Source organism: Kryptolebias marmoratus, linkage group LG6 (genome assembly GCF_001649575.2).
Source record: "Kryptolebias marmoratus isolate JLee-2015 linkage group LG6, ASM164957v2, whole genome shotgun sequence".
NCBI lineage: Eukaryota > Metazoa > Chordata > Actinopteri > Cyprinodontiformes > Rivulidae > Kryptolebias > Kryptolebias marmoratus.
Window position 1 is genome coordinate 14,836,842 of NC_051435.1, and position 26,983 is coordinate 14,863,824.

General features: G+C 40.7%; 1 protein-coding gene across 3 annotated transcripts in view; it reads left to right on the top strand.

Moving 5' to 3' along the window:
• The window catches only part of col4a2 (collagen, type IV, alpha 2), a 53,554-nt gene that overhangs the window by 20,506 nt on the left and 6,065 nt on the right, over positions 1–26,983 (top strand). For 2 of the 3 annotated variants that reach the window (XM_017410229.3, XM_017410228.2), the window contains 33 exons: positions 16,737–16,871; positions 16,946–16,990; positions 17,074–17,190; positions 17,294–17,362; positions 17,476–17,511; positions 17,601–17,654; positions 17,754–17,789; positions 17,923–17,964; positions 18,932–18,994; positions 19,129–19,173; positions 19,285–19,332; positions 19,428–19,463; positions 19,554–19,598; positions 19,881–19,935; positions 21,147–21,260; positions 21,747–21,899; positions 21,991–22,062; positions 22,165–22,316; positions 22,407–22,479; positions 22,590–22,696; positions 22,871–23,054; positions 23,421–23,465; positions 23,748–23,822; positions 23,918–24,016; positions 24,964–25,185; positions 25,273–25,434; positions 25,524–25,694; positions 25,803–25,946; positions 26,023–26,139; positions 26,224–26,405; positions 26,490–26,553; positions 26,658–26,732; positions 26,839–26,946. In XM_017410229.3, coding sequence (XP_017265718.1) covers positions 16,737–16,871; positions 16,946–16,990; positions 17,074–17,190; positions 17,294–17,362; positions 17,476–17,511; positions 17,601–17,654; positions 17,754–17,789; positions 17,923–17,964; positions 18,932–18,994; positions 19,129–19,173; positions 19,285–19,332; positions 19,428–19,463; positions 19,554–19,598; positions 19,881–19,935; positions 21,147–21,260; positions 21,747–21,899; positions 21,991–22,062; positions 22,165–22,316; positions 22,407–22,479; positions 22,590–22,696; positions 22,871–23,054; positions 23,421–23,465; positions 23,748–23,822; positions 23,918–24,016; positions 24,964–25,185; positions 25,273–25,434; positions 25,524–25,694; positions 25,803–25,946; positions 26,023–26,139; positions 26,224–26,405; positions 26,490–26,553; positions 26,658–26,732; positions 26,839–26,946 — 3,145 coding nt within the window. The remainder of the gene's footprint in view (positions 1–16,736; positions 16,872–16,945; positions 16,991–17,073; positions 17,191–17,293; positions 17,363–17,475; positions 17,512–17,600; positions 17,655–17,753; positions 17,790–17,922; positions 17,965–18,931; positions 18,995–19,128; positions 19,174–19,284; positions 19,333–19,427; positions 19,464–19,553; positions 19,599–19,880; positions 19,936–21,146; positions 21,261–21,746; positions 21,900–21,990; positions 22,063–22,164; positions 22,317–22,406; positions 22,480–22,589; positions 22,697–22,870; positions 23,055–23,420; positions 23,466–23,747; positions 23,823–23,917; positions 24,017–24,963; positions 25,186–25,272; positions 25,435–25,523; positions 25,695–25,802; positions 25,947–26,022; positions 26,140–26,223; positions 26,406–26,489; positions 26,554–26,657; positions 26,733–26,838; positions 26,947–26,983) is intronic. The other variant, XM_017410232.2, reaches the window with a different exon arrangement.

Below are 26,983 nucleotides of genomic sequence, written 5' to 3' on the forward strand. Positions count from 1 at the left end.
TTATCTCTGCAGCATTAACATTGCTTAGCTCCAAACATTAATGAGTTGTACAGATGTGCATCTAATGATAACTTTATGATGATTGTGTACCATAAGGTTTGATGCAACACTTTGCATTGTGATTGAACAAAGAGAAAAATAAAAAAATGTATATTTTTGTTGCAACATTTGGAGTTTTGCTACATCTGCAATTTCTTTTCCCACTTACAGATAATGTAAAGCTCAAAAGAAATAAATAGAGAAGGATAACATTTCCTTGAGCTGACCACAACTATGTGCTTTAGTTTAAGTACAACACAAATTCAGTAATCTTAACATGTACAGCCGATCATCTTTTTATTCACCTACTTTCTTCTACTAACATTATGACATGTAATCAAACTGTCTCTTAGCTGGTAAACCTAATTTATTAGACTGTTTAAGTCTCAGCTGGCGTATGAGTCTCTCACTCGGTTGCTGTCAAGAGTTTCTCTAAATTAAGACATGGAAGATCAGAATCTTCTTTGTCTTTCGGCTTCTCCCTCATCAGGGATCGCCACGGCGTATCATCTGCCTCCAAGTTCAGCGTGCACCCTGCTGGTTAACAGCACCAGAGGTGGTCACTGTTAACCCGGGCGGATCTGGTAAGGCTATTGAACGATCCAGTAAGGCAGTTGCTGGTCCGGTAGGGGAGTTTGTTTTGGCTCAGATTTTACGCCAGATCCTGTCGCAACCCTCACTATTTATCCAGGCCCGGGACCGCCACTAGACATAAACAGAAAGTGCCCTTGGAATGGCTGGTTTAGAACAGGAATATGGAACATGGACGAATAGAGTGCTGTTCCTTTAATAAGCTGATAAAACATTAATGTCCCTCCCCAAAATAAAAGCTAAAGGCAAACTTTCCAGATGATAAACTGACTCGTTTCCTTTTTTTCTCTGGCTTATCGTTGATAATACTTGTGGGAACCATAGCTGTCTCATGTTCGCTGTAAGATGTGGTGAAGCCAGTGGCTGAAATCGAGCCTTATAAAACTCGCATGCAAACCAGTAAGAACGGCTCCTGAGGGAGACGTGCTTTAGAAAGACAGAGGTGAAGACAGGAATGTCCACCAACTGTACTTTGGCATGCGCTGAGAATTGATTGGAGCAACTTAACAGCGGGTCTGACCTTTGAAGAGCTTGTGTATACAGGAAACTCTACTCAGAGAGGCCGAGTGAGGAAGTTCTAACATTCCACAGATGAAGGACACACATATCTCATGATGTGATCATCAGGCGGCAGCTTTACTTTTCAGATCACGTTTCTCTCTATCAAGCAGACAAAAAGGGAAACCATTATTATTCAATTATTCAACAACCGTGAGGTTTTATTCCCTGTAACAGTTTGTGCTTTGTTCATTAAAACAAGAAACAATCACTGATCTTACATCCTGGTCTACTCAAGATTAGTTGTGCAAACACTTTGCAACTATAGTTATTTTATAACTATCCTATTTTTACCACAATTGTCATTTATGTCATTTTTGACTTTATGACTTAATGATTTAAGACTTTCCCAATCTTTTAAATGGATCATATTTCAGCTTAAAATGTTTTCCTTTGGACTACAGCTGCTTTTGCATTAATTTTCATTGCAGTTCCAGTACTTGACTGAGACAACCTCATGAATAGTCTATAGTTGTGCTCTGTCTACGGCCTTAAAAAGGACGAACATTGACAAATGGAGGACAAAAAAGAAGCATCTAACTATCCAGAGCAGATAACCAGTATCTGAAAGTCATGTCGTTAAGACCTGAAACAGGACCTGGGATTAACATCACCCGTCAGTTGATCATTGATCAAGAGCAAAGATCTTTGGGAATCCCCTTGTTGGTGCTAAAATACTATTTGATGTCAAACTGAGTTTTCTTTGGTATTTTTCATTGATTTGACTAAATAAAAAGGGACAAATAGTGTCAGCGTTAAGTGGCTTAACAAACAAGAAACATTCCTCTGAGAATTCTCAGAAGCTGAACTAGACTGAAAATGGGTGAAAAAGCTGACAAAGTCCAAAGACAAACTATGAAAGACCTTCTGAAAGCCTGAAGAACTACTGATCAAGATCACTGTAAAATATTATAGGAAAGTGTGAGTCCATGGAAGCAAAATATTAAGAAACGAGTGAAGACTTTTGCACATTAATGTACACTGGAAAGCAAAATGGATCTTCACAGATGTGTTTATCTGTTCTTCCCTGATGTGTCTCAAGTGTGGAGTGTTCTAAATGTTTTCCCGGAGGAGAACCGTGGTGCTGAACGGATCACTGGAAGAGTCAAGCTGATCCTGCGCAGATGTCCGGATTGGCTGAGCCTTCATCCAGCTGTTGGATGAAATGTTGGTTAAATAGGACCAATGTGGCCACAGTCAAGGGAGTGTGATCACTGGGTGGGAATCACTGTCGTACGTTATGTTTTTCTAAATATCCAAATTGAGACCACTGCATTAAACAAATGTTATTTTGATTCTTTAACCAGCAACTTTACAGTTAACCGCCACGGTTGTCAGCACCACTGGTTTTCTAAAACAAAAACAAAAAAGAATTGAATGAATGAACTGATGAATGAATGAACCAAACAGAAGCCAGACACCACTTGATGGCTGAGGAACAGAAGGGAGTATTGAGCTGAAACAGACACATTTTTCCTCTGGGATGCAGTGGCGATTCAGCATAACAACGTTAACAACTTTTTTTAAATTTTTGTTTCTTTCCCCAAAATATCAGCCAATGTGGATTTAAAGAAAAAGTTTTTATTTTAAGATGTAAATGTGAAATATCATTAAAATAGGAAGAAAAGCAGGATTGGTGAAGGTATATGGATTTATAAAAAAAAAATACAGATGCATTAAAAGTCTGAACTGAGCGTGAGAGAGATGGGAAGAATGAAGCTGATTGTTTTGTGGGGAACAAATATGTTAATTTTATGGGTCTTCTGGTGTTAGGGATCGGAGCAGAGACTTTGGCACTGACTTTAATGCTGGCCTGCAGAAAATATCAGTTTCTGCAGGGTGCACCCTTCCAAGGCCTTTATTGCACTTCTACATCATTAGTGGATTGGGTTCATGAGGATTGTAATAAAACTGAGAAAAAACCAGAGGGATGGAGAAAGTTGAGTTGGAGAGTTGTACGAAAGGTTGTTTTTTATAGCTGAGAAATATTTCTTTACAAACAAAGTAAAGTGTGGTTGAAGATTTTAGACTCGTTAGTCCTGTAAGTGTCGGTGTAAAACTGAGACTCGTGTGGTTTCTGGAATCTGCAAAGCTGTAAAACAGGAGAAATGAAACAAGTGGTAGCTTTTCTGCAGGAAGCCTTTCCGTCAGAAAACAATCCCAGGCGCTGGCTTTTATGCAGAAATTCATAAGGATCAGTAATATCCTATAGATGAGCTCATTGTCTGTTTTCTTTCCATCCAATGAACATGAAGAGAAAAACAAACTGTAGGAAAAGAATCAGAGGAAATAACAGGGTGCCCATTATAGACGCTGTACAGATAGGGAGATGGTGTCTTTTCCATCATGGGAAATGCTGTCACAGCTGATGTAGGACAGGATATGACAAGTTTTAGGAAGTAAAGCACAATGACAGTCCACTGATCCATTGATCTTTTTTTTCATAGTTTACCTCTGTTTATGTGGGAACCAGACTGTGTTTGCCCAGTGCTATAAATGGCAGAGATTTCCTTGTTCCATAAGAACAAGTTCATACCTCCAATGTGAATTAATATCCGTCATGTACCTTGCTGTCAGAAACAGGCACTGAGAGGAATGCTGTTGGTTCACCTCCAGATTGATGCTTTTCTTCAGGTTTGGACTTTAGTTTGAGGGTTATAATAATTTAAACAACTCCTCGGTGGTTAGAGTCCCTGTTATTCTGGATGATGACTTCACTATAATGTAAAAAAAAAAAACATCCAGAACATAGATAGTCTTTGCAGAGTCCTGGCAAAGTCAATGGGCTCCTCACTATGTGTGATAGAGCTTGATAAGACCACCATAGTTTTGAGCATTCACAAAACTTCTTTAGGTGGTGGTGGTTCATCATCTTAGTGGCAGCTTATAGGGGTCAAGGGGTATATTTATGACAAGGGAGCACTCATGACCCTGCATGGCTTGGTTATAAAGAATTTAAAGCAGGGTTTAGCAGTTTTAGCTTGATTTTATCAAAGACAGCTAAGGTCAGTTTAGATGTCTTTTAAACCTAAAATGCTTTTCAACAAATAACATTATAAACAGCGGTTAATTCAAAGTCCAAGTTCAAACCTGCAGTTAGAAGCCTTATGCATTCCTGACAACCTTCTCCCTGACCTGAACCCTGACTAAGTTTGGTATGTCAGAGAATTTTACCAACTGTAAATGTTGCGTAGATGTCAGTAGGTGGGAGGACATGGAAGCAACAACTTGCTGCTATCAATAAAACCATGGAAGGGAGGGTTTTCTCTTCCTGGGATTGCTGGAAAGAGGAATTCAACAGGAATCTCGGATTGGCAAAGAGCTGTGTGAAAATTAAAGCTGCAGGTTTAGAGGAAATGTCTGGGGAGATGCTTGACTTAACAGACAGAAACCGGCTGGTTTTTATGGCTGTTTTAAATAAGGTCAGAGAAGCTTGAAAACGTCATAGGTGTTATGCAAATCCGTGGTTTTTACATTTCACACAGTCACACAGTCCTCGTGTCATTTATCTGCATTCACGCCTTTACCATGACCCGATCAAAAATGTTCAATAATTATTAAAAGAACATGACATGCAGTGGTGATTATTGTCATAACTGCTTTAATCAGTGCAAATATACCAGATTCAAAGGTCTGATAAGACAATTAACTTTCCTCTTGAAGCTAAGTGTTGTATGTAGTTTTTAATCACTTTTTTGATCACTATGTTTATCTCCATGAGCAGTTTCACACACAGGGTAAGTCAAACAGCATTTAGTTAAATCTTATTTGCGCCCTTCGTTTCGCTCTGTTTTGGTTTGTAGCTAATATCTTGGACGTTCCTGCTGAGCAGCAGCTGTTTGGCTGCTTAAGCAGGTTACATAAAGTTGGAGAGAATAACTTCCTGCAACATCTGGAGACAACAACAACAACAAAAAGTACAAAAACATAAAGTAGGACCAAATTCTTCGGAAGTCATGTGCAACAAAGCTAATGCCAGTATCTCACTGGGCTGCGAGTGATTGCTGCAAATGTTGGACGGCATTTGCGAGGACATTTCCAAAACGTTTCACTCTTTTTTTTTACGAAGGCTCTCAGTTTTCTCGCAAGGGCCTCATTATTGTGTCACTTAAATTTTGAGCATGTTCAAATAATTTACTATACAGATTTTCTCATAAATAGTCGCAGTGTTGTCACAGGAGTCGGGAACCACTCTCAAACCCTTTCCCGTAATTGTAGACCTATATTTTTTCTGATTGCTACTTGTTTATGTCAAAAAACTTTTCATTTGAGACATTCGTTCAACAAAGATTTTTGCTACAATATGTAGTCAGACGTTTGTATTTTATTAAAAGTGTTTAAAGTTCATTACAGTGGTAACAAAGACAGGAGGGATTAATAGCTGTTGCTCCACTGCTGCAAAAATGTTGCAATTTTGTAATTGTGTTGCAAAATTGTGGCAAATGTTGCCAGACATTCACATTACATGGATGTGATCTCTGGTTGCACACAGTAAATATCACAAACGTGCCATAAGTACAAATAAAGTGTGACTGCAACTGAAAAAAAATATGTGCATTTTGTCTGAATTTCGCTGCAGTTTTGAGTCTCCAACTGGTCTCCGGCCGTCGCAGCCCAGTGAGATACTGGCCTAAACCTTTTCATCAGTAATTCTACCAAACTAAACTGAAGGCTGCTGGACATTTTTTTTTTTGTTTTTCTCAAAGATGTTTTTGTTTCTCATCAAGTGGTCCACCTACAACTCAAAGATATAAACACTCCTTTAAGGACATTACCAGGCACACTGTGGACAGAGTAAAGTACTTGTGAAGTGTAGTGACTTTGTATACCAATGTGTACATTTGTGCTCACAGACTTTTCTTATTAAAGCTTTCAGCCTCTTATTTACTTCATAAATTGATTTACTTGACCATTATGTAGTTGTAAAATAAGTTTAATAGAAATGCTAAACAACATGTTTTTTTGTGTTGTTCTTTTTTTAAACAGGATGCAACCACTAATGAGAACCATTTATTTTACTGTGGCTTTCAATGGGAACTGACAGAAACCCCTTTTTTCATGTGGAAACACAAACAGCTGTTTATATCCAGCTTTGCAAGCCACAATAACATCCACTTTTTGTCGGATTTAAAAAAGGGGGGCTACATTGGGAACATTGCACATAATTTCTTAATTTTTCTCAAAATGGACATTTTATTTTAGGCAGCATTGGATGCATGTATCAAAGTTTGGAACTCGATTAAATGGCCAAAAAACAGAAAGACCAACAACCATATTTTTATATGATAAACATCATATTGCACCGAATCTGTCTTGGTCCAAGCTCAGACATCCTTTTTTTCTTGTAACTGTCCAGGTGAAGTTTGACCTGCAGTCCTTCACCAAGCTGTGGTCCAGTTTAAGAGCCTTTTAAGTGTCTCAGCTTCATTTTTTAACATGATTGGTTGCTATTCAGGAACAAGAGGACTATTGTTGGTGTGGACAATAGAGGATTTCTTTTTGCTGTTGACTCTATGCGACGCAGACACACAACACTCTCTATACTGATTTAGATATGGAAAAAGCTTTTAGAAACCCCTTCTGTTGAGTACAATAACCAAGGCTCAGTGTGTTAATTACACTGGAAGCATCAAGACTAGCTGGAAAATGATGGTCATATAAGCAAATGCTAAACCTGACTCTAACTTATGATCTCAAACAGTGCCAACTTTGAACAGAAACTGATAAGAAATGCAAATGATAGCACTCTGAAGTATCTTTTGAACAATTTATATCTTACCTGCTGTAGATAGCTCTTTGAACGGCCTCTGTTTGGAAAAACAGAATTTATTTTAGCCAAGTTGATGACCTAACAGCTAGTTTGTTTGAGGCCAAGACCAAAAAGGACTTCAGGGTTGTTGTTTTTTCTCACTTTGTACCTCAGCATCGTACTCAGGCGTTACCATTTAGTACCCATGTACTTATCATTGCATATCCGTTTACCTGGAGTATTTGCTTACTTAATCTGAGCTCTAATCTTAAACAAATCTCACCCCTTATCCATTTTTAAAACAAACCTCTCAACCTTTTCTTTAATTTTTTGCCCCTACCAATGATAAAGTAGATTAAAGTAATATAAATTACTTTAAATCACTGAATGTAAAGGGGGTGTAAAGACCCTTTAAAGTCTGACTGTGACTCTTAAAAGCAGCAACCTAAAAATGTCATGTTTGTTTCTGCAAAAGCTGCTTTATAAACCTTTACAGTGCTGTCAGTTCCATGGTACAAAGTTATTCCAGCAGAAATAACATGATATTGTTGCCAAAAGTGCAGGAAGTGCTACAGATATCTACTGCTGCTGGTTTTTGCTCTTACAGATAACTATTAAATTTGATGTCAGTGGCGATGTAATGACATTTGCATTCACCTGAACAAATTCTTTCAGATAGTTGTTTTAAGACAGCAGAGGTCCACTTTGATCATTTACCTGCTCAAACTAGCCGGTAACTCGTTAATCCAGTCAGAATTAAACTGAGGTTGTTCAAAAACCTATCTACAACAGGTACAATATTAATTGCTCATAACCTTTTCACAGAACTCAATTTTAGAAGCTTTAAACTGTCATTTTAATAATTTAGAATTTTTTAATTTTTTGTACAGGTTTTTAGCAGCTTTTACTTGACATGTCTCGGTGGTATTAGCCTTCAAAAAGGGGGCAACTGAAAACAATTAAATCTGTGTTCAGAAATCCTGCTTTTGACTTATTCAGTCTGAAAACAATAATCTGTTCTTTTAAGACAAAACAATGACAAAAATTCCAAGTAATAAATCTGTCACTGTCTTTGTAAATCACATCTCTTGCTTTTTGCAAGAGCAGAAAGCTTATGATGCATGGCAACAATACTTTACAGGGGAGGGGGAAAGAGAACTGTTTGGACAGATGTGTGTGGTGGAAAAAAAAAAAACAACTGAAAAGTGGTGATTTTGTCTTTATGTGTTTTAAAATATTTGATGACCCTGATGTTGACCTTGTCTCTTTTACAGTAGGAAGACATTTGCCTAGTGACACAGATGTTTAGCATTTCTTTAGTGTGTATTTAGGCCATAGACCCTGACCTTGTTCACTGATTATGTTATCATTGGGCCAAAGCACATGGTGTATAAGGGGAAGTTATATGAACAAAGATCAAGATGAACTGCATTCATACCAATGGTGTTTTGTTTCCTGTTGTGACTGCGGCTGTGAACTTAAGCGTTCCTGCGCTTTAATTACTCAGAAATATATGATTAAGTTCAGTTCATATCCCCTCAAAACTCTCATCCCATTTAGGAGAAGGTTTCCTCGTTACTTTCTGGCGAACACCTCCTGGCACCATCTGTCTGCCTGCATGTTTCATTTTAAAACACACTCGGACATGCGGTACATCATGCTTTCTAATCTCGGTTAAATCTGCGTGGAGCGGTGGGTAAACACGGTGTTAGCGCTGTTCACCTCCTGCGCTCTCTGTGCGTTTCATTTGAAGCCAGAGAGTATTAAGGGGTTAAAGGGAGGGCTGTAGGAAAAACGTGAGCTTTTGGTCACAATGGCAGCTCCATGTGTTCCCCATCAGGCTATATTTTGAAACCCACATCAGGGGCCGGCTGCAGTGGGAACAATCAGAACCCCTCCTCTCATGTTAACCACACTCCAATGCTCTGAGGAAGACTTGTTTTGAGTTTAGACATGAGATTTGACGAAGCAGCGGTGCAACATGTGCTTTGTTGACTTGTAAATGTTGTGTAATGTGTGGCTGAAGATGTGTTTTTGTAAATATATTGGGAGAAAACCCAGCGAGACAAGAGGATGACCCGATAAGACGCTGATTTAGTGAGTGAACCACACGCCTAGGTTTTTGGCCTGAGTTGCTCTCTTCCAAACTGATGATAAATGGTCATCGTAGCCGGATTTGCAGTCGCTGCTGCTCCTGTTGTGGGAAAGCGATAAAACTCTTCCAAGATGCCAAACTGGATGATGGGTTTAGTCAGCTGGATGGGTTTGAGGATTCAGAATGAGATCCTGAGGATTACATGGGTAACTTTGGCACTAATATGTCTTGGATCATTTTTTTTTTCCTTCTCAGTCAGGACCAAGATCACAGCTGGATATTTCACTACAAGTCCCCCAGTCATGTTTATTGCTCTATTCTGTCATTTTTATCACTAAAAGGCGAAAAGCAGGCAATTTTTGCCTGGATCCACATGTGTGTGTGTGTTTGTCTGTAGTGTTAGCAAAATATCTCATGAACCACTGAATGGATTTTAATTCAACTCTGGATGTATATCTGCAGCTGAAAAACTCTTGGAGTCAACCCAAGTCAAGATGGCTGCCACAGCAAAGCGGTCTTAGCAAACACAAAAATAACTTTAATTCAGACAATTTTATAGATTTGAGATCAAGTTTGATGTTGTGTTACTCACAGATTATGTGAGCCGTGTAAATAATCACAGACATCTATGTAAATGACCATCTGATGTAGACATTTACAACAGAGGCCGTCACTTGTACTGTTGTGAAAATGTTCAGGTTGGAATTGTTTTTGACGACTTGAATTTGATCTGGAATGAGCTACAGTCTGACTCGCCCTTAGCTTGATTACTTCACTTAAGCTTCTCCCTGATTCTCCAAACTGAGATTGTTCTGACTGCTGACTGCTGCAGGGAAGTTACTGTAGATTCCTACTTTTAAAAAAAAACATCCCTTAAACCACATACAGTTATAGTGCTTAAAAAATCAACAATCAAACCTTTTTGAAGTTTTTTGTTTTGTTTTCGTATTTTGTTGTCCTTCTTCATGGCTCCTGCGGTCTGTCAAACTCCAAATCCAAGTCATTACATCTTAAATACCTTTGTCCATTTGAGTGTATTAAACATCAGAAATCAGCTTTTTCTGAGGAAATTGTGACTCCACAAGAAACAAGCCTTCGTGCTGCGTTATTCCCAGCATGGGAGCTTTAATGGCACTTTAACAGCGGTGATAAATGTCACAGTGGGATTACAGAGGGGACACACCTCTGACGGACCTCATTACGCACTCAGACATGCTCACAGGTGGTTGATCTCAGAGGAGAAGGCAACACCTCATTGAGTCTGTGCTCCAAATATTCCCTTACACACACACACACACACACACTGCAGCTGTGTCCTGCTTAGGCTTGGACCCAACACTTGAGATGTCTCATTCCTCTGATGTGAGGCAATAGCACAGGTGTCAGGCCCCAGAGAGCCCTGGGATAATCGGAGGTGCAGACTGTTCTCTTCTCAGTCTGGGATCTGTCCCCTCGAGTTTTGATGTCCAGCGTACACCTTCAGTCATTAGCAGGGCTCTGCTCGTCCGTTCAGTCTGGATGCTGTCAGGGTTCCTGGATCGTTCCCTTGAGCACGTGCAACAATTAGCACGAAGTCTAAACACATAAATTCTAATGTAAACTGGTCTCAGAGCAGCTGAATCCCTCTGTCCTGAATCACCAAACAAAGAGCAGCAAGTTTCCATGAGACACTAACCAAACGAGTGACGCTAATCTGAACGTTGTCCGGTTTTATCCCTCTGCTTTATCACTTTGCTTTAAACTGGTGGTTTGGATCTTTTAAAGTGGGGTTCTGTAAAAAAAACAAAATTAATAATTAATATTAAAATTAAAGCTTAGCATTCCTTGACGGAATGCAAATCATCCGCTACCTTTCATGTCAGAGCTGACAGCTGAGCAATAGGCATAGTGGTCAAACCTTGAAAGTAACAGATAGCTGACATGATCTGTTACAGCTCATGGTATTTCTTGAGGATGACTTTTAGCTACTACAGTTGAGCAAGTTAACCTTTCCACAGAACCCCACTTCAAAAGATCTGAACTATCTTTATAATGAACATAAAAAACGGGAGTCAGGGAATAAAATTCTCAAAATTCCTCATTTAGATGCTTTTGTGACTGTTGCTTGTTTCCATGGCTGCAAACCTTAAATCCTGCAAGTGTCCTCTGTCCTGTGTGACCGGGTTTCCTCCTCTTCGTTTGTTTTCGTCAGTCCACTCTGATCCGACATGATCTTCCTGGCTTTTCGCAACGCTTTCTGAAAGCCGACCTTCCTGGGCCTCCAAACTCGCTCTAATACAGATCTAAACATCATCTACAGATGTTTATTTACTCTGCGGACTCCTCCTCAGGGAATCCAGACTGCCCCCTTTGCCCTCTAAGCGGAGCCCCTCTGGTCCCGTCTCTGAACCCAATAATCCCCCAAGTGCCCCTCCGGGATGAGGCTGAGCCCTGTTTCCCCTCTGAGCATCATGCATAAGGGATGCGACGCTCCAGGAAATGAGTCCTGGAAAAATGTGTCCAAGAAAAACAAATGAGATAGGTCGCAGAGCAGCGGGACCAAATCGACCAAAGTTGGCTCTAAATCACCTCCATGAACTCTTCTCCTCGTTTCCTGCATTTTCTTGCCTCTCTATCCATCTTTAAATCCATTCATGCCTGTTTTATCCTTATTCTTAATTGTTCTCTCTATTTTGGAATCACTCAGACATTTCTCACATCACCACCTTTTCCTTCCTTTGTTCTGTTCTGTCTTAATTTTTCTCTGATTTCTTCTGCAGATCAGTTCAGAACCGCTGACCCCATGCTCACAAATTCCTCTCTGAGTCAAAACAAGCCATTTCTCCCCCAACTCTATATGGAAACGCTACAGCTTTCCAAAACTTACATGAACCTCTTCATTTATTTTTATCGTCTACCGCCACACAAAGCAGGAGATGATGTAATTGCCTGTGACTGTGTGTGTGTGCAGTTGTCTGTTAGCAGAATATCTCACGGACCACTGGGCGGATTTCGAAGAAACTCTCAGAAACTAATAACTGGATGAACATCTACAAGTCATTAACCTTTGGAGACAGCTGGAGACAGCCTGATTCAAGATGGCTGCCACAGCTAATAGACTTTATAAAACACAAAAATGGCTACTGCTCAGTCAGTTTTGCAAGCACTGAGCTAAAAATTAGTGTGGCAGTAGCTGAGAGTCATCCTCAGCTCACAGTCCGAGCACAGATTTCACAAGGTCTCACAATATCCAGTGAGAATACACGTAATGTATGACCAAAATAGCCACAACTCTTGTCTTTTTCTTTAAACAGACAACAGATCTTTGCTTTAATTTCTGCCATGAAAGGCAGTAGACGACATGCTTTACTGCAAGAAGTGCTAGGCCATAAATTTAGATTTTTAAGGAAGTGATTGGCCATTTGAGAGACAGAAGGCAAGTAGAATAATTTGAACTCACATAACCTTTTTTCATTTAATACACATTATTGTCAGTGGTCCTGATGTTCTTTTTGAAGTTGTGCATGATTATTAAAACTGTCCAAATCAAAAAATAAAAATAAAAAAACTATCTGATTTGACACTAAATGCACTTTTTAATGCTGTTTTTGCCACTTTAAAAAAACAACATTTGAATTAGGGCAGATGGAAATGTTTAATCAGTCGTAAACAATTTATTTTCATGAGCAATCACACAAACAGTCACTACTGGTCATGTCTACTTCTTTCTAATACGCATGTAGCTGTTTAAGAAGAATTTATGAAAACATCTTTTAATTTTCTTTTGTCTTCATTTCTACTGTGTTTGTTGCAGCTACAGACGTGTGTAATGTAGCTTATACTGCCCCCTGCAGATGACATTATTCCCTCCTACACGTGAATAAAAACTAACCTAATATTCAAATTAAAAGTCAGTCTCTGCTGTTTTGATTTACAGGGATTTTACAGAGTTTTGATTGTCTCTAAACATAAAAACAGCAGAACCTGCAGATGTTTAATAGCTCCCTGTCCCACATTAATAGTGTCAGGATGTAAAACATCAGTCCTCCTTTAGAATAACACTTTTTTTATTGAGATGTTATTTCATTAGAGCATAAACACCAAGAGTGCAGAACTGCACAAGACTTAGTTATTGTTTCCAACTGTGTAAATGAAGACATGAGCAGGTCAGCTTTATTAAAACAGACCTGGAAGCAGCTGTGGGAGGGTTTTTGGTCTGGATAAGATTAATATGTGATCACAGTTGTAGCCTAGATCCTATTTTGTTCACATTAACAGGTCAGATTGTTTTTTCAGTAGCAGTGTTATTTCCACGTCCATCTCAAAGACATCGTAGCTGTTTTCCCTGTAACTCTACGCTCTTGTGACCCCCATCTTCGTCCTGATGATTAGTGTTTTAATAAGTCGCTTCTGCCTTTTCGTGTGTAAACGAATGCGAAATGTCCTCTGTCGTCCACTGGTTCCTGCAGACAGACAAATAGAATAACAGAGCGAGTTTCCGGACAGTTGTTTATCAGTTTATTTTATTCGGCTCAGAGGTCAGAGGGTCACACGCTGGGCTGCGCGTTCCCATCCTGCTGCTGGTGGGCCCTTCCCCGGTAGCCAGCCCAGGGGACAGTCAGATTAAATTTATGGTGTCAGACAGAGGGGGGGGGGACGTTAAAAATATCTGTGATTTAGGAATGAGAAATGCAAACAATCGGGGAGCGTTTTATAGTTGATTTTACACAGAATGCTGAGAGGAGGAATTTTCTCAGACTTCTTTTTTTTCCTTCTTTCTTTTGAAAAGAGTAATATGTCGTGAATTTCATTACACCAAACCCTCACACAGACACGCAGACATCAATTCTTTCCTCACACAGTTGTTTATATGGAATATTTGGGGCACAGAAATTGCAGCGGCAGCTAGTTGTGGCACTTCGGTTGCAGCGTGATGGGTTTCTAGAGTGAATTTCATCATTTCTCTGCCAGAATGCCTGTATGACGTAAAGCCAAATGTATAGCGTAAAGATATGAACTTAGAGTTTTGCTAAACTGCTATGAATCCTTTTAGATTTGAGTTGTTTTAAAACAACAGCAGTCCACTTAGCTCAGACTAGCAAATAAGCTCTGTTTCTCCAAACTGAGATCTGTCTAGAACAGGTTACATATTCATTGTTCCTAACCTTTCCACGGAACCCCCCTTCAAGAGATATGAACTATCACTTAAAAATAAAAGTCTGCCTCCTCTGGTCTCAGGTTCTGCATTCGCAAATTAATTACTTTCACATAAAAAGGGTGTTTCTATCCTATCAGAATTTTAATTTTTTTATTTTACTGTGTCTGTTTTTTTTTTTACCAAACATGGTTCAGTGTCTGGCCATGTTGGGCATGATGGTCACTTTTAACCCAGAGGAGACAGGAAGGAAACACAATCGGACAAAGGAGGGCGAGAAGGCATGCAGAAGGATGTTGGAACCGTTGAGAGTTTGTGACGAGGAAGAGAGGAAATGCTGGATGGAAGTAATGAGAGCAGATAACAATGGGGAGTGTGGCTGCGTGAATCAAGCAGGGTTGTGAAGGATGGGTGTACTGAGCGGAGAGGACAATTAGAGATTTATAGCTCCGAGGAGAAGATGAGCATCCAGGGTTATAGCGAAATAGATGGCTTAAGTATCAGTTTCAACCGTTTTTAGGTCTGAAGATACGTCTAAAAATTTAATATAGATAACCAAATCGGCTTTTTCCAAATGTTATCCTTCAAAGCTGGGGTGAAGGTCTCTTCCTGCCCACAGCACCCTGCTCCCACTTTGGATGGGAAGATGTTTAAATTGATTTGTTAAAGTGAAAATTCAGATCTTTTGACATGGTGTTCTGTTGCAGATAGCTTTGAAAGGCCTAAGTTTGGTGAAATAGTTTATTTTTGCCTGGATTGACGAGCTAACAGTTAGTCTGAGGAATTGCCGCTTCAATTTCAGATATTCCATACCAGTTCATGCAAATGCTGTCTTAGAAACTGATTTTTATAATACCTGAGGAGTTTATGACACCAAAACATTGACATTTATAGTTTTGGAAAAATGATTTAATTGATGAATTTCTTATAAGGTGCAGCACAAGCTTTCTAATGCTATCATTAGTGCACAGTAAAAATGTCTTCATTTTAACAGTTTGCCATGAATTTCCAGAATCCTGCAGAAAAGCTACTGATATCACTGCCCTAGTGGTAAAAATATATTATTGTCGTCATGCATCTTATCATCAGAAGAACAGCAGTGATAAGATATCACTGCAATCCCTTTGGCTCTTTAACACATAATTCATGCTGAGTTTGACTTGTTTTGACGTTCCTTTTGCCTGTCGTCTGCTCCAGAGGCAACAGCTGCAGACTTCAGAATGTCCAGACTAAACACACACCTCGTTTTTCTAAAAACAGCCCCAAAACAGAGCTCCACTTGTGCACGCATTGTATGCACAAATGGACAAACAGCCGTCCGTCCATGAGTTTCTTCGACTTGCTGTGCGACGTCATTTAGGCCCCCTGTAGGTTTATTAACTCTCATGAGGTTCGGACTTCCTTAATGCGGAACAGAGCATTTCTGCCAGAGACCAAAGAAAAAAAAAAAAAAAACAATCATGTTTTTTTGGGGGGGTTCTCACAGGAACTCTGAGGTCAGCACTTACCGACCAAATGAACTCCCAGCCACACAAATTCACATGGTGTCCTCGACCTCATGTGTTTTCTGAACCATCTAAAAATGACTGCCCTCCTGATATTCAGTTTCCACTCTCTGTCCACCCCAACACACCCCGAGGATCTCCCCTGGTTGTCTCAGAGACTGTCGGGATGTGCTGATGTCGTGAAGTTAAAACAGCCCATTTCGAGCTCTTGAGGGAGTCCACCTGAAAGTTTGTTTTTCCTTTAAATCACACCTGCAATCACGCCTGCACCCACTCATTCATGACTCTCTTTGTTTATTTGTCTGCACTTTTTTCCATAAAGATGAGGCAACAGTCCGAAAAGATGAAAATACAATCCACAGCATGTAATCAAGTTATTCTCATTTTTCTTTTCTGTCCTCTTCCCTGCATCTGCCTGAATTAATTAATTAAATCATTATTTTAGCTTATAGTTTATAATATAAATATAGACAAAAAATATACTCTTCAGCTGTTTCCTATTTCTTCTCTTTATGTGTTGAACCTACTGAGTTGGTTTAAACTTGAAGTCATTTGTCTGACAGTGAGTATTTGCAATATTCGTTTTGGCCACGAGATGGAGGCAGAGAGCAGGAAGAGTCGCCATAAAGAGCTTGGTTCATAAAGAAAAGTTTCTGTCTCCCCCTGGTGACTCAAGCAAGAAATCTAATCAGAATTCAAAACCACTATTTATCTAAAGGAGGTGGGGAACATATTAATAGATTAAGCTCCACTTTATGGTTTGTTTTTGCTGTGTTGCTTTGGCTTTTATTTCTTGATCTGCTCTCCTGATAACATACGGTATGTCCTGCTGCTTTCAAATCTTTTCTTGTAATTCTTCTTAAACCAGGTGAGTTTACTCCAGTGTTGCTCATTTGTTTCCTCAGATATCTGCAGTGTGTGTCATCCTCAACACTTAACTGATCTTTAATTCTCATAAACTGTTCAATAAGAATCCGGCACCTTTGTGTTTCATTAGCTTCATCCTTGAGTTGAGGTTTACTTGAACTCTTTTTTTCTTTCCCCCTTCTGCCTACCTAAAATCAGGGTCCTACTGGGCCTCTTGGTCTCCAGGGCCCAGTGGGGCCAATAGGCCGACCAGGAGATCCTGGTATCCAAGGACCAAAGGGGCAGAAAGGTGACCATGGACCCAGTGGCTTCATGGGTCCCAGAGGCAACATGGTAAAACATCTTTCAATATTTCAAAAATAATTTAAAATCCATTTTATTAACATGTGACTGTGTTTGCTCTGCAGGGAATGACCGGCGTACCTGGGTTCTCTGGAATCGACGGCATTCCTGTGAGTAATATCACACAGAATCCAACAGGTTGCCTTTGGATGCTGACGGCGTTTTGACTCTACTTGCATTGAAACTTCCTCAGGGCCACCCAGGACAAGGTGGGCCCAGGGGGAGGCCAGGGGCTGACGGCTGCAACGGGACCCAAGGAGACTCAGGACTGCCCGGGATTCCTGGTTTTATCGGCACATCCGGATCTCCTGTGTGTATCTAAATCTAAACGCGTTAATCTGTGATTTAAAAAAAAAAATTATATGGTTTCATCTAAATAATAATTGTTGTTTTGCTCTTTTTTTTATTCTCAGGGATTTCCAGGCAGGAAGGGGGAGAAGGGAGACTCTCTGGACGTTACAGTGTACATGCAGCGCTTCAGGGTGAGGAAGAGGAGTTTCTAACGAACATGTCTTTACTTTTAAAGCTTTAAAAAAATCCTTTGAAACAATCTAGATCTGACTAAATTCATCCATCTTTAAACATTTCTCATCAGGGTGATCCAGGAACACCGGGATTCAATGGAATAATTGTAAGACTCGTTATTATTATCTTATATAGTAATAATGTTATGGAGCTGCACACTTCCCTAATTGTCTTAAATGTTGTTGTTTTTTCCAGGGGCCTCCAGGAACACGAGGACCGGAAGGTTACAGAGGCCCTCAAGGACCAAAGGTTTGTGTCTGCATGTGTTTGAGGAGTTTAGTTTATACGCCTCTGAAACTGAATTTGTTACGAAGCAAAGAGGTTTTATCGTTTTTGTGTCTCTTTTAGGGCCCTCCGGGTCCCGCTGGTCCCCCTGGACCGAAGGTACAGCAGCACAAACTCAGTTAATAACAATAAATGTGATGTTTGACAGTGCAAACACTGCTGGGGTCTTTTTCAGACGTACATTTGCAAACATGAAACGCTGGTTTTGGGTCTTGTTTTCATTTCTGTCCAGGGCACCATGACCAAAGTGTTAAAGGGAGTCAAAGGAGAACCAGTGAGTAGGCTCTGCATTTTTTATTCATCATGTCAGCTTGGGTCTCTAATGAGTAGATATTTGAAATAAAATTGTTGTTATTGCTTAAAAAATCCTGTTGAATCAAGAACAAAATTGATCATTCATCATGCATGTTGAAAAAAGGCCTCACATCCCCTTTTACACAACTTCTACCTAAATATTTAGCTCAGAGACTCACTAATAATGTCTTCAAAGTGTCTGCATGTCCACAGATCCGCTGATTGGTTTCAGATATGAGTCTTTAACCTTTAACATTTATCTATCATGGAAATCAAGCCTAAGGATTTTAATAGTGTGATCCTGTTTTAAGACTCTTAAGAGTAAAACATGATGTCCAGTGTCAAAAATAAAACTGTGGTAACATGTTGTTTCCTGGTTCTAACACTGACCCCATCAGGGTAGCTGTACCACATTTTTTGCCACAAGGTAGAAAAAGATTTATAAATTATGAAGCAAAACTATTTAAGAACAGGGCTTCACCTTAAAAGGGAAACATGCAATCGTAATATTATTGTTGAGAAACAGTTTTTATTTCTGTTCTGATGTAATTCGCTGTTGTGAAGAAAAACAGATTTTTTTACACACTAACACCAGCAGACTGATGGATGATATCATTTTTAATGGTATCAGGAAGCAGACAAATAATCACTTAAAGGTGTCGAAAGATGTGTCAGAACTTGTAGAGGTTTATTGAATTTCCTTTGTTGTTTTAGAGACTGTATTCTTAAAATGTCCACCAATACAAATGAATTTAGGTCTAGATTTAGATTCAGGGGTTGTAAGATTTCCCAACAACAGTTCTGTCATTTTACAAGAGAAATGTATTAATGACAGTATTTCTTTCTGCACAGCAGCTTTCTTTGAGTCTTTTAAAGAAGCAGACTTTAACGTAGCTTAAACGACGGGAGTTCTTGATAACCTTCTGCTTTTCCTGCTTTGACCACAGGGAGACATCGGAGCACAAGGTCCACAGGGAAACTATACCACTCAGCAGCGCAAGCCTCAATCTGTGAGCAACACTAAACCCTTCGTTTTTAGTCACAGATCGGCTCTGATAACGTTTAGAACGGTTCCTAAATTAAAAAATGCTAAATAAATGTGTGAATGTTTGAATTTAAAGACAATTTTTTTAAACTGTTTTAGGGGGAGACTGGAAGAAAAGGTGAAAAAGGAGAAAAGGGAGAATTGGTATGTGGTCATTTATATCCCTATCCACCCCCCCATACTATAATTTCTCTGCTTCATGTTTCCACACAGAGAAAAGTATACTGATCTGTCCCTCTGGTTGGTTTATTTCAGGCGGACAACAAAGGAGAACCCGGTATAATGGGATTCCCTGGACCGAGGGTGAGGACAGGCACATTTCCGCACATTTCATTCAAACACTTACTTCTCCACACGCCCTAACTTTACATTACGTGCTGTTCTGAATTCTTTTCAAGGGCGAAAATGGTGCGAATGGGCGTCCCGGACTGAGGGTACGGCTGTGTGATGGTTTTCCTGACAATCTGTGAATCCTTAGATTGAAAATGAAACATTATTTACTAACTTTTCCAACCCTGTTTCAGGGCCATCCCGGTGAGCCAGGATTGTATGGTGGGGACGGTCCTAAGGTAAGACAGAAACTCTGAATCCTCAATGTTTGCTTGTCTAAAAACTTCAACCTGTCCGTGCAAATCTTAGGCGCATTTCTTCCAGGCAGCAAAGATTGATTCACTCAGGCGTCTCTGTAGTAAAGATTTATTTAGTGTTAGCTAAGTCTTTATGTTTAAAGGTGGAAAGTTTCTGCCCACGTGATTGTTGTCTGTGTCAAAAAATAGCACCAACAGCAATGACACACTTCTCTCTTAGTACTTTCTTCACATTTTTTTTTTGTTTGCATGTCTGTGTTTCAGGGAGCCAGGGGTGATCCAGGAGAGATGATTTCTTCAGAATCCTGGTCCTCGAATGGTAAGATAATGTTCGTGCTGCTTTATTCATCTGTCTGCTGGTATTGTATCCACCTTATTTAATGTGTTTTAAAGGAAACAGAGCTGTGTCCAGCACCAAGCTAATCCCGTCGGGCCCGTCCTCCCAAGCGACTAACACTTCCTGTCATATATTTATTGACGTCAGAGCAAATCCGCAGCAGAAAGTAATGCGCACGCTTCGTCGGCGACTCTGAAAGAAGCCAGGACCAAAGTCCTCCTGGACACGTTCAGTGTTGGCGTCGGTGGTGCGTTATGAAGTCGCAGCTGACCTAAAGTGAAACTCTGTGAGGAAATAAGGGACATCACATAAGTTAAAAATTGTCATAAGCAAACCTGAGAAACAAATGAACTTCTTCTTTGCTACTTTTGTTGTGGTGTAAGATGGTCACTAAGGGAAAAGTGGTTGGTTGATTCAGTTGTCCACCGTGGGAACAAAAGAAAAAAGCAAAGAGATGAGGAACTGATGAGTTATTATAAAAGCATGAGAAGCTGACTTTCAGGAATTGTGCATTTACTGAACAATGAGATTATCTTTATGTATTTTATCTAATCATATCATATTTTACTGTAACTTAATGTATCTTAGTGTTTTGTATCATACTCTGTCTTAACATATCACATCTTATTGTGGCTTATGGTATCCTATTTTATCACATCTTAGTGTGTCTTATTATCTCTTGTCATATTGTACATTCTGAAAAATGTTGGGACATCCTGTAAAAAGCAAATAAACTGAGGAGACCAGTTACTCAAGTTTTTGGAGGGAATGTTGTCCCGTTTCTGTCTTACGTAGGATTCTAGCTCTTCAGCAGTTTGGGGTCTTCTTGATGCAACAAATATTTTTAAAAAGGTTCAGCTCCCAGACTCAGAGATCACAGACATCTAATATAGACTTTCTGCCTTGTCTTTGTCATTTTCTAGCATATCGTTTTATGTTATATTATATGACAATACATTTATTCGTGTTGCTTTGTCACGTGTTGCGTTTCCTCGTGTTTTGTCTCATCTTGTCATTTTCTTCCAGAAGTACAAAACAAACAAAAATCCATGTCTTTGCGTTTCATTCACAGCTCAGTTGGTCACTGTTTTGTGTGAACTGGCGTCTGGGATAAAAACGTCTAATTGCCGAATGTTGTCTTTTACATGACAACTAACACGTGTTTTACACGTGTCTTGTTTGTTTTTTTTAAGTTGGTCCCCAAGGACCCCCTGGTGAGCGAGGTCCACAAGGAGAGAGAGGTCCAGTCGGAGACCAAGGTTTCCCCGGACTGCCTGGACTTCCAGCCTCTGACTCACAGCAACAAGGTTTGTAAACCAAAATCGTGCCAAAAGATTATTTCTTGATGGTATCTGCTCTGCAGTGATTGCTGCTTTTCTAATTTGCACGTTGGTGATTACATTGTTGTGTCCAGTTTTTGCTTTGTGCTCTGTCTTGTCATTATTGTCTCCCTGCAGCATTTGGTAGTATAACTTTAATAAACTGATATTTAGGCAATGATCTATTTGTGTAATGTAAATATTTATTACCAGGGGAGCAAACACATAATGAACAGCAGCAGCACCCTCAGATTGGATGGTTTTGCCTTAACTCTTCATCAAGTCCACCTTCATGTAGCCCCTCTTAGATATTTTAAGAAATCTGATTGCATTTTAGTAAGTTTGTGTTTATTTAAAGCACGCAGCTATATGAAAGTCAGACCTGTATGTCTCAGACACAGAACTCAGAACCTACTTTCATGAACTGTGTTTATCTCAGCTGATAAACTCTAAACCAAGATTTGTGTTTGCCAGTGTGGGATACCTTCTTCGGCCCGTTTGGATTTAAGGGAGAACAAGGAGACAAGGGCCAGCAAGGTGACCCCGGACGGCCTGCTGTCTTCGTCGGACCCCCAGGAAACGACGGACGTCCAGGAGAAAGAGGCCCTCCAGGACCCAAAATATCATGTGAGTGGTAGTTAAAGAAATAAAAATAAAGGAGTTATTTCCTTTATTTATTTTTATTTTTTTAAGAGGTTTTACTTTTGTTATTTTCTAGTGAAAGAATACTTTGCTGGAGATCCGGGATGGAGGGGAAGCCCTGGCTTTGCAGGCTTGAAAGGACAGAAAGGTGCTCTAATCACCCACAGATAGCACACTTTTTTCCTCTTTCCTCTTAACCACTTTAATTCTTTTAAATACTTTCTAACGGACGACGCCGTGTTTGATACAGGCGACCAGGGAGAATGCGAGTGCAGCCTTGGAAATTTCCAGGGTGGTTCGCCTGGTCCTCCCGGTGAGCCTGGAGACGCTGGGATGATCGGAGAGTTCGGCCGGGAGGGTGACCCAGGAGACCCGGGTCCTCGAGGAATAGATGGGCAGTCTGTGAGGAAAATCACAGCTTTAGGAAACAAATGAAATAAAGAATGTGTTCCTTGCTCACCTCTGTTTCTTCTCACTCCTGTTGTGTTGTAGGGAGCTCGTGGGTTTAATGGCGTTCCAGGTCCAAAAGGTCGTAAAGGAGACACGACCCTTCCAACGCAGAAAGGTGCAGAGTTTATTTTATTTCTTTCTCATCAGGAGTATGAAAGAAGTCAAGAAAACTTGCCGTGTGTGGTTATGTGTTTACATGTTGGTTTGTTTTTCCAATCCCTCCAGGATTTTCTGGTGACCCTGGAGATCCAGGACTAGCTGGTGTGACAGGAGAGCCGGGTGCTCCGGGCCCAAATGGTCTTCCTGGTTTCTATGGCAACCGAGGTCCTCCAGTGAGTTCATCAGTTGTGGCTATAACAACAGCTCCATACCCTAAATTCATCCTGCTTGGCTAATTTCACCTGCTTTGCACATGACTTGATCTCCTAAAACTATTTTATTTCTTATGTTTCTTTCTTTTCTCGTCTCTGCTGTTTGTTTATGCTGTTTGTGGTTCGTGTTAACAGGGTGAAGGACCCAGGGGAGAACGAGGGGACAAAGGGTTCCCAGGACGGCCTGGTTCACCTGGTGCAGACGGGTTGAGAGGAAAACCAGGTCCAGACACTGAAGGCATCAAAGGACAGCACGGTTTACCTGGGGACGACGGTCTCGCCGGCTACCCTGGGGTTCCAGGAGCACCTGGAAGTCCAGGTGACAACCAGCTGACTGTCTTTTTACCCGTTTCCATTCAGTCTCGTTCCTGTAGCTCATACTTCTGTGCTCTTTATATGTTTTCACTCTGTGTAATTTTTGCCTTAACTCTTTCAAAACCTTTTGTAATCCAGTGCAAAGTGGTAAGATTGGACTGGACGTTAATGGCTTGTGATTAAAAGAGAAGGCAGCATGACGAGCAGCCAGTTTGCTCACTTCTCTTCGCTCTGCTGTTGAATTAACGGCGGGGGCTGCATCCCTTAAACCAGCTACGGCTGAGCTTGTTTGAGACGATGCTTGTGCTTTTAAATAACTCTTGTTCCGAATGCGTCTCTCTTTCATTCTCCCTCATTTGCAACTGAAAAGGCGGCTGTATACCGACAGGCGATGGAGAGCAGGGGGATGACACAGGTAGCTGGTGTAAAATGTTTTCATCTCATTGTTTTTTCATTATAACAACTCTATTGGGCTTTGCTTTTGGATTATTTAACTTGTGTGCATGATGTTTTTCTTTGTTTAGTTTGAGAGTTACATCGTTGAGATACCAGCTAATTTAATGGTTACGTCTGATTCTGAAAACAATTCACGCTGGGCAGCAGACAAATACCACCTGCACCAAAATATTTCTTCATAAACAGCCACTTCAGCAGAAAACCCAACATTTTCTTAAAGTTTCTGGTACTTCCTTGTTAGGCTCTTGCACACCTGCTCCAGGACCTCCTGGCTTGCCTGGACTCCCAGGACCCTATGGATTACAGGGTCTCCCAGGTAAACTAACCGGGACAGATTTGTGTTAAGGTTTAACTTTGTTTTTGTTTGTTTTTAGTCAATTTTGAAGCCGTGTTATGTTTCTGGTCCAACAGGATCTCCTGGCCCAAAGGGCCTGAATGGTGAAAGTGGAGTCAGCGGGGAGAAAGGAGAACCTGGGGAGCAGGGCAGAGGTGGCAGTCCTGGACCACCAGGTGAGGAGAGATAAGAAAACACTGTCTGTTGAGACTGAGGACTGGAGTTTGAGATCCCTACTTTAGGGTTTGTAAGATCTGATCTGAGTTTAGAAGCTAAGACAACTCCTTCAAGTTGATTTTGTTTTTTGTCAAAGCTTAATCCGTTTTTGCAGCGTGGTAGAACAAATTGCCTCATTAAAGGCATTGTCACCAAAGAATATCAGTTTTATTAGGGACTGTACTTAGTAACCAATTAGAATTTGGTTAATGCTTCTTGTTAAAGCATCATCAATATGACAAAAAGCTCAAAGCATCGTACTGATGGCCTGCAGTCTGCTTAAAGTGCACCACTATGACCAATTTTCCTCAAGTAAGTGATGCACATGGACTAGTTTTCTATATGATGTAAAAAAAATGACAAGGATTTCTCAAATAAGACCCTTTCCCATTGTTCCAGTTCTGATTCTCACATGTTCATTATGCACTTTTTGAAGAGTTATTAAAAAAATCACATATATCTTTAAAACTTTGCTTCACTTTTATGCATTATTGAGCAGTAATATTAGACCGTCCACAGCTTGTACAAAGAAAGCTAAATCAGTTTTAAAATTTACTCTAAATTTCAAGTGAGTGCTCGATTTGGTTCTGAGATTTTTTTATATTTTAAATAGACTGAGTCTTTGCAGCATTTCTTAACTTTTAAAAACATAATGATGAAAATGTTGTTCTTTATTTAACATGCACAGTGTAACCTTTACATCTATAACTAGAAGTCATCAACTTTCCAACCTACTACCACAAACAATAATATAAAGAAACTGCAAAATAAGACAAGTCTTTATTATACATGTACCTCGCTATTATTACAAATTACTTTGACTGCTGCTACTTAAATACACTGCGCCAGCCCTGCTGAACACATCTGGGGTTTACTTTAAATATTCTTAATTAATTTTCAAATCCAGGCTTTTCTGGTCCTCGTGGAGATTTGGGAATTCCTGGTAGAAAAGGTCCATCAGGAAACCCAGGGGTGCCTGGAGTTCCTGGTCGATACGGGACTGAAGGTGAAAAGGGTGCTCATGGTGAAGTATTAGGAGCATCACCCGGATCACCAGGAGATCCAGGACTACCGGGTGCTCAAGGAGTAAAAGGCCAAACTGGAGATGAAGGGGTGCCAGGCTATCCAGGTCAGCTGAGTTTCCCTGTCATCAGTTTGTTAAATAAAGAATGATTGAACTTTGTTGAATTCTTTGTATTCAACTTGATTTTCCCAGGAATGGGCGGCATGCCTGGTATGGTTGGCTTTAAGGGGGACAAAGGTCCTCCAGGTCTGCAAGGGGAAGAGGGAAGACCTGGGCCAGCTGGCACGTATGGGTTCCCTGGTGATCCTGGAAGTTTAGGTCTACCTGGGCCACGTGGTGAAACTGGACAGCCAGGTTGGAGAAAAATACAAGCAATCACACCTTTGTCCGAAAAAAATGTTCCGTCTTTGTTCCTGCTGGTAATCTGTCATCCACTACATCAGGAAGCACCGGACAGAGGGGGACAGAAGGAGATCCAGGTGCTCCCGGTCCAGTAGGATTAAAAGGGATGCCAGGTACTTTTGGTGATGATGGCGTGATAGGAGAACCCGGCCCACCAGGTGACCTAGGACGACCAGGTGCAAGTGGACGACCAGGGCTTCCAGGAACGAAGGGTTGGTTCCTTATAAATGCTACTGCTAGTTCAGCCCTGAGGAAAACCAAAACACCATAGAAATGGTTTAAGTCAAAATGTTTGTTCCTTGGACTTCTGTCTTTTTCAGGAAGCAAAGGGTCTCCTGGCATGTCAGGTTTTGATGGGCCCTTGGGTGGTTTTGGACAGAAGGGCCAAGAGGGGCTGAAAGGAGAGACTGGAGTGTCTGGCGAACCTGGTCTCAAAGGACTAACAGGCCACAAGGGAGAGAAAGGTAGGACTGGACAGCATCATTTTATGTCACTGCTGCACTGAGACATACAACTAACCCTCACTATTCCTGTGGCCAGGTGAGCGTGGGCTAATGGGGCCACCTGGGACGATGGTTCCTCAAATGCTCTCTCAGATAAAGGGAGCCAAAGGAGAACATGGATATCAAGGCAATCAAGGCTTCACAGGGCCAAGAGGTCTGCAGATCCAGTTTCATACCCTCTCTGTCCCCTCACTCCTAATCTTTAGCTTTACTAACAGGGAGTCTTTGTTTTCCTTAGGTCCCAAAGGCTTGCCTGGTGAGCCTGGCTTTGATGGATCTCATGGTTTTCCTGGAGACCCCAGCAATGAGAAAGGTGTTTATGGAGATCCAGGAGCACAGGGGCTACCAGGCATCAAAGGAATGCCAGGACCAACAGGAGAAACAGGCATCGTAGGTTTTGAGGGAATGCCTGGCAACAAGGTGAGCAACTCTCAGAAAGAAACTGTTATAACACGTTAAATCAATTTGCATTCATCCTAACGCATACTTTAACTCACTTTTCAGGGAGGCAAAGGAAGCCCCGGTGCTTATGGTGCATCAGGTGATAAAGGAAGGAAGGGAGCCAAAGGTACATGCTCAAATTTCAACCTCAGACAGACATTTAGAAATCAAACACAAAGTCACTGTGATGGAACTATTTTATGTGTTAGTAACTGTAGCAAAATATTCCAGGTGACAGAGGCCTTCGCATAGATCTTCCAGGAACTCCTGGACTGAGAGGAGAGGATGGATTTCCAGGAGAGCCAGGTTTGAGCTGAACCTCATGCAACTGTTGTTTCTTCTGCTTTAGATTTGATCAACAACAGTAAGCAGTTTTTAGCTGATTTGAAAATTTTGATGTCTGTTTTTGTAGGTCTGAAAGGATTACTTGGAACGACTGGGGATACTGGTTTAACTGGTTTTGATGGTATCCAAGGGATGAAGGGAGAGTTGGGTGATCCGGGACAAGGAGGATACATGGGTAAAATACTTATCTACACCTCATTGTTTTAATTGCA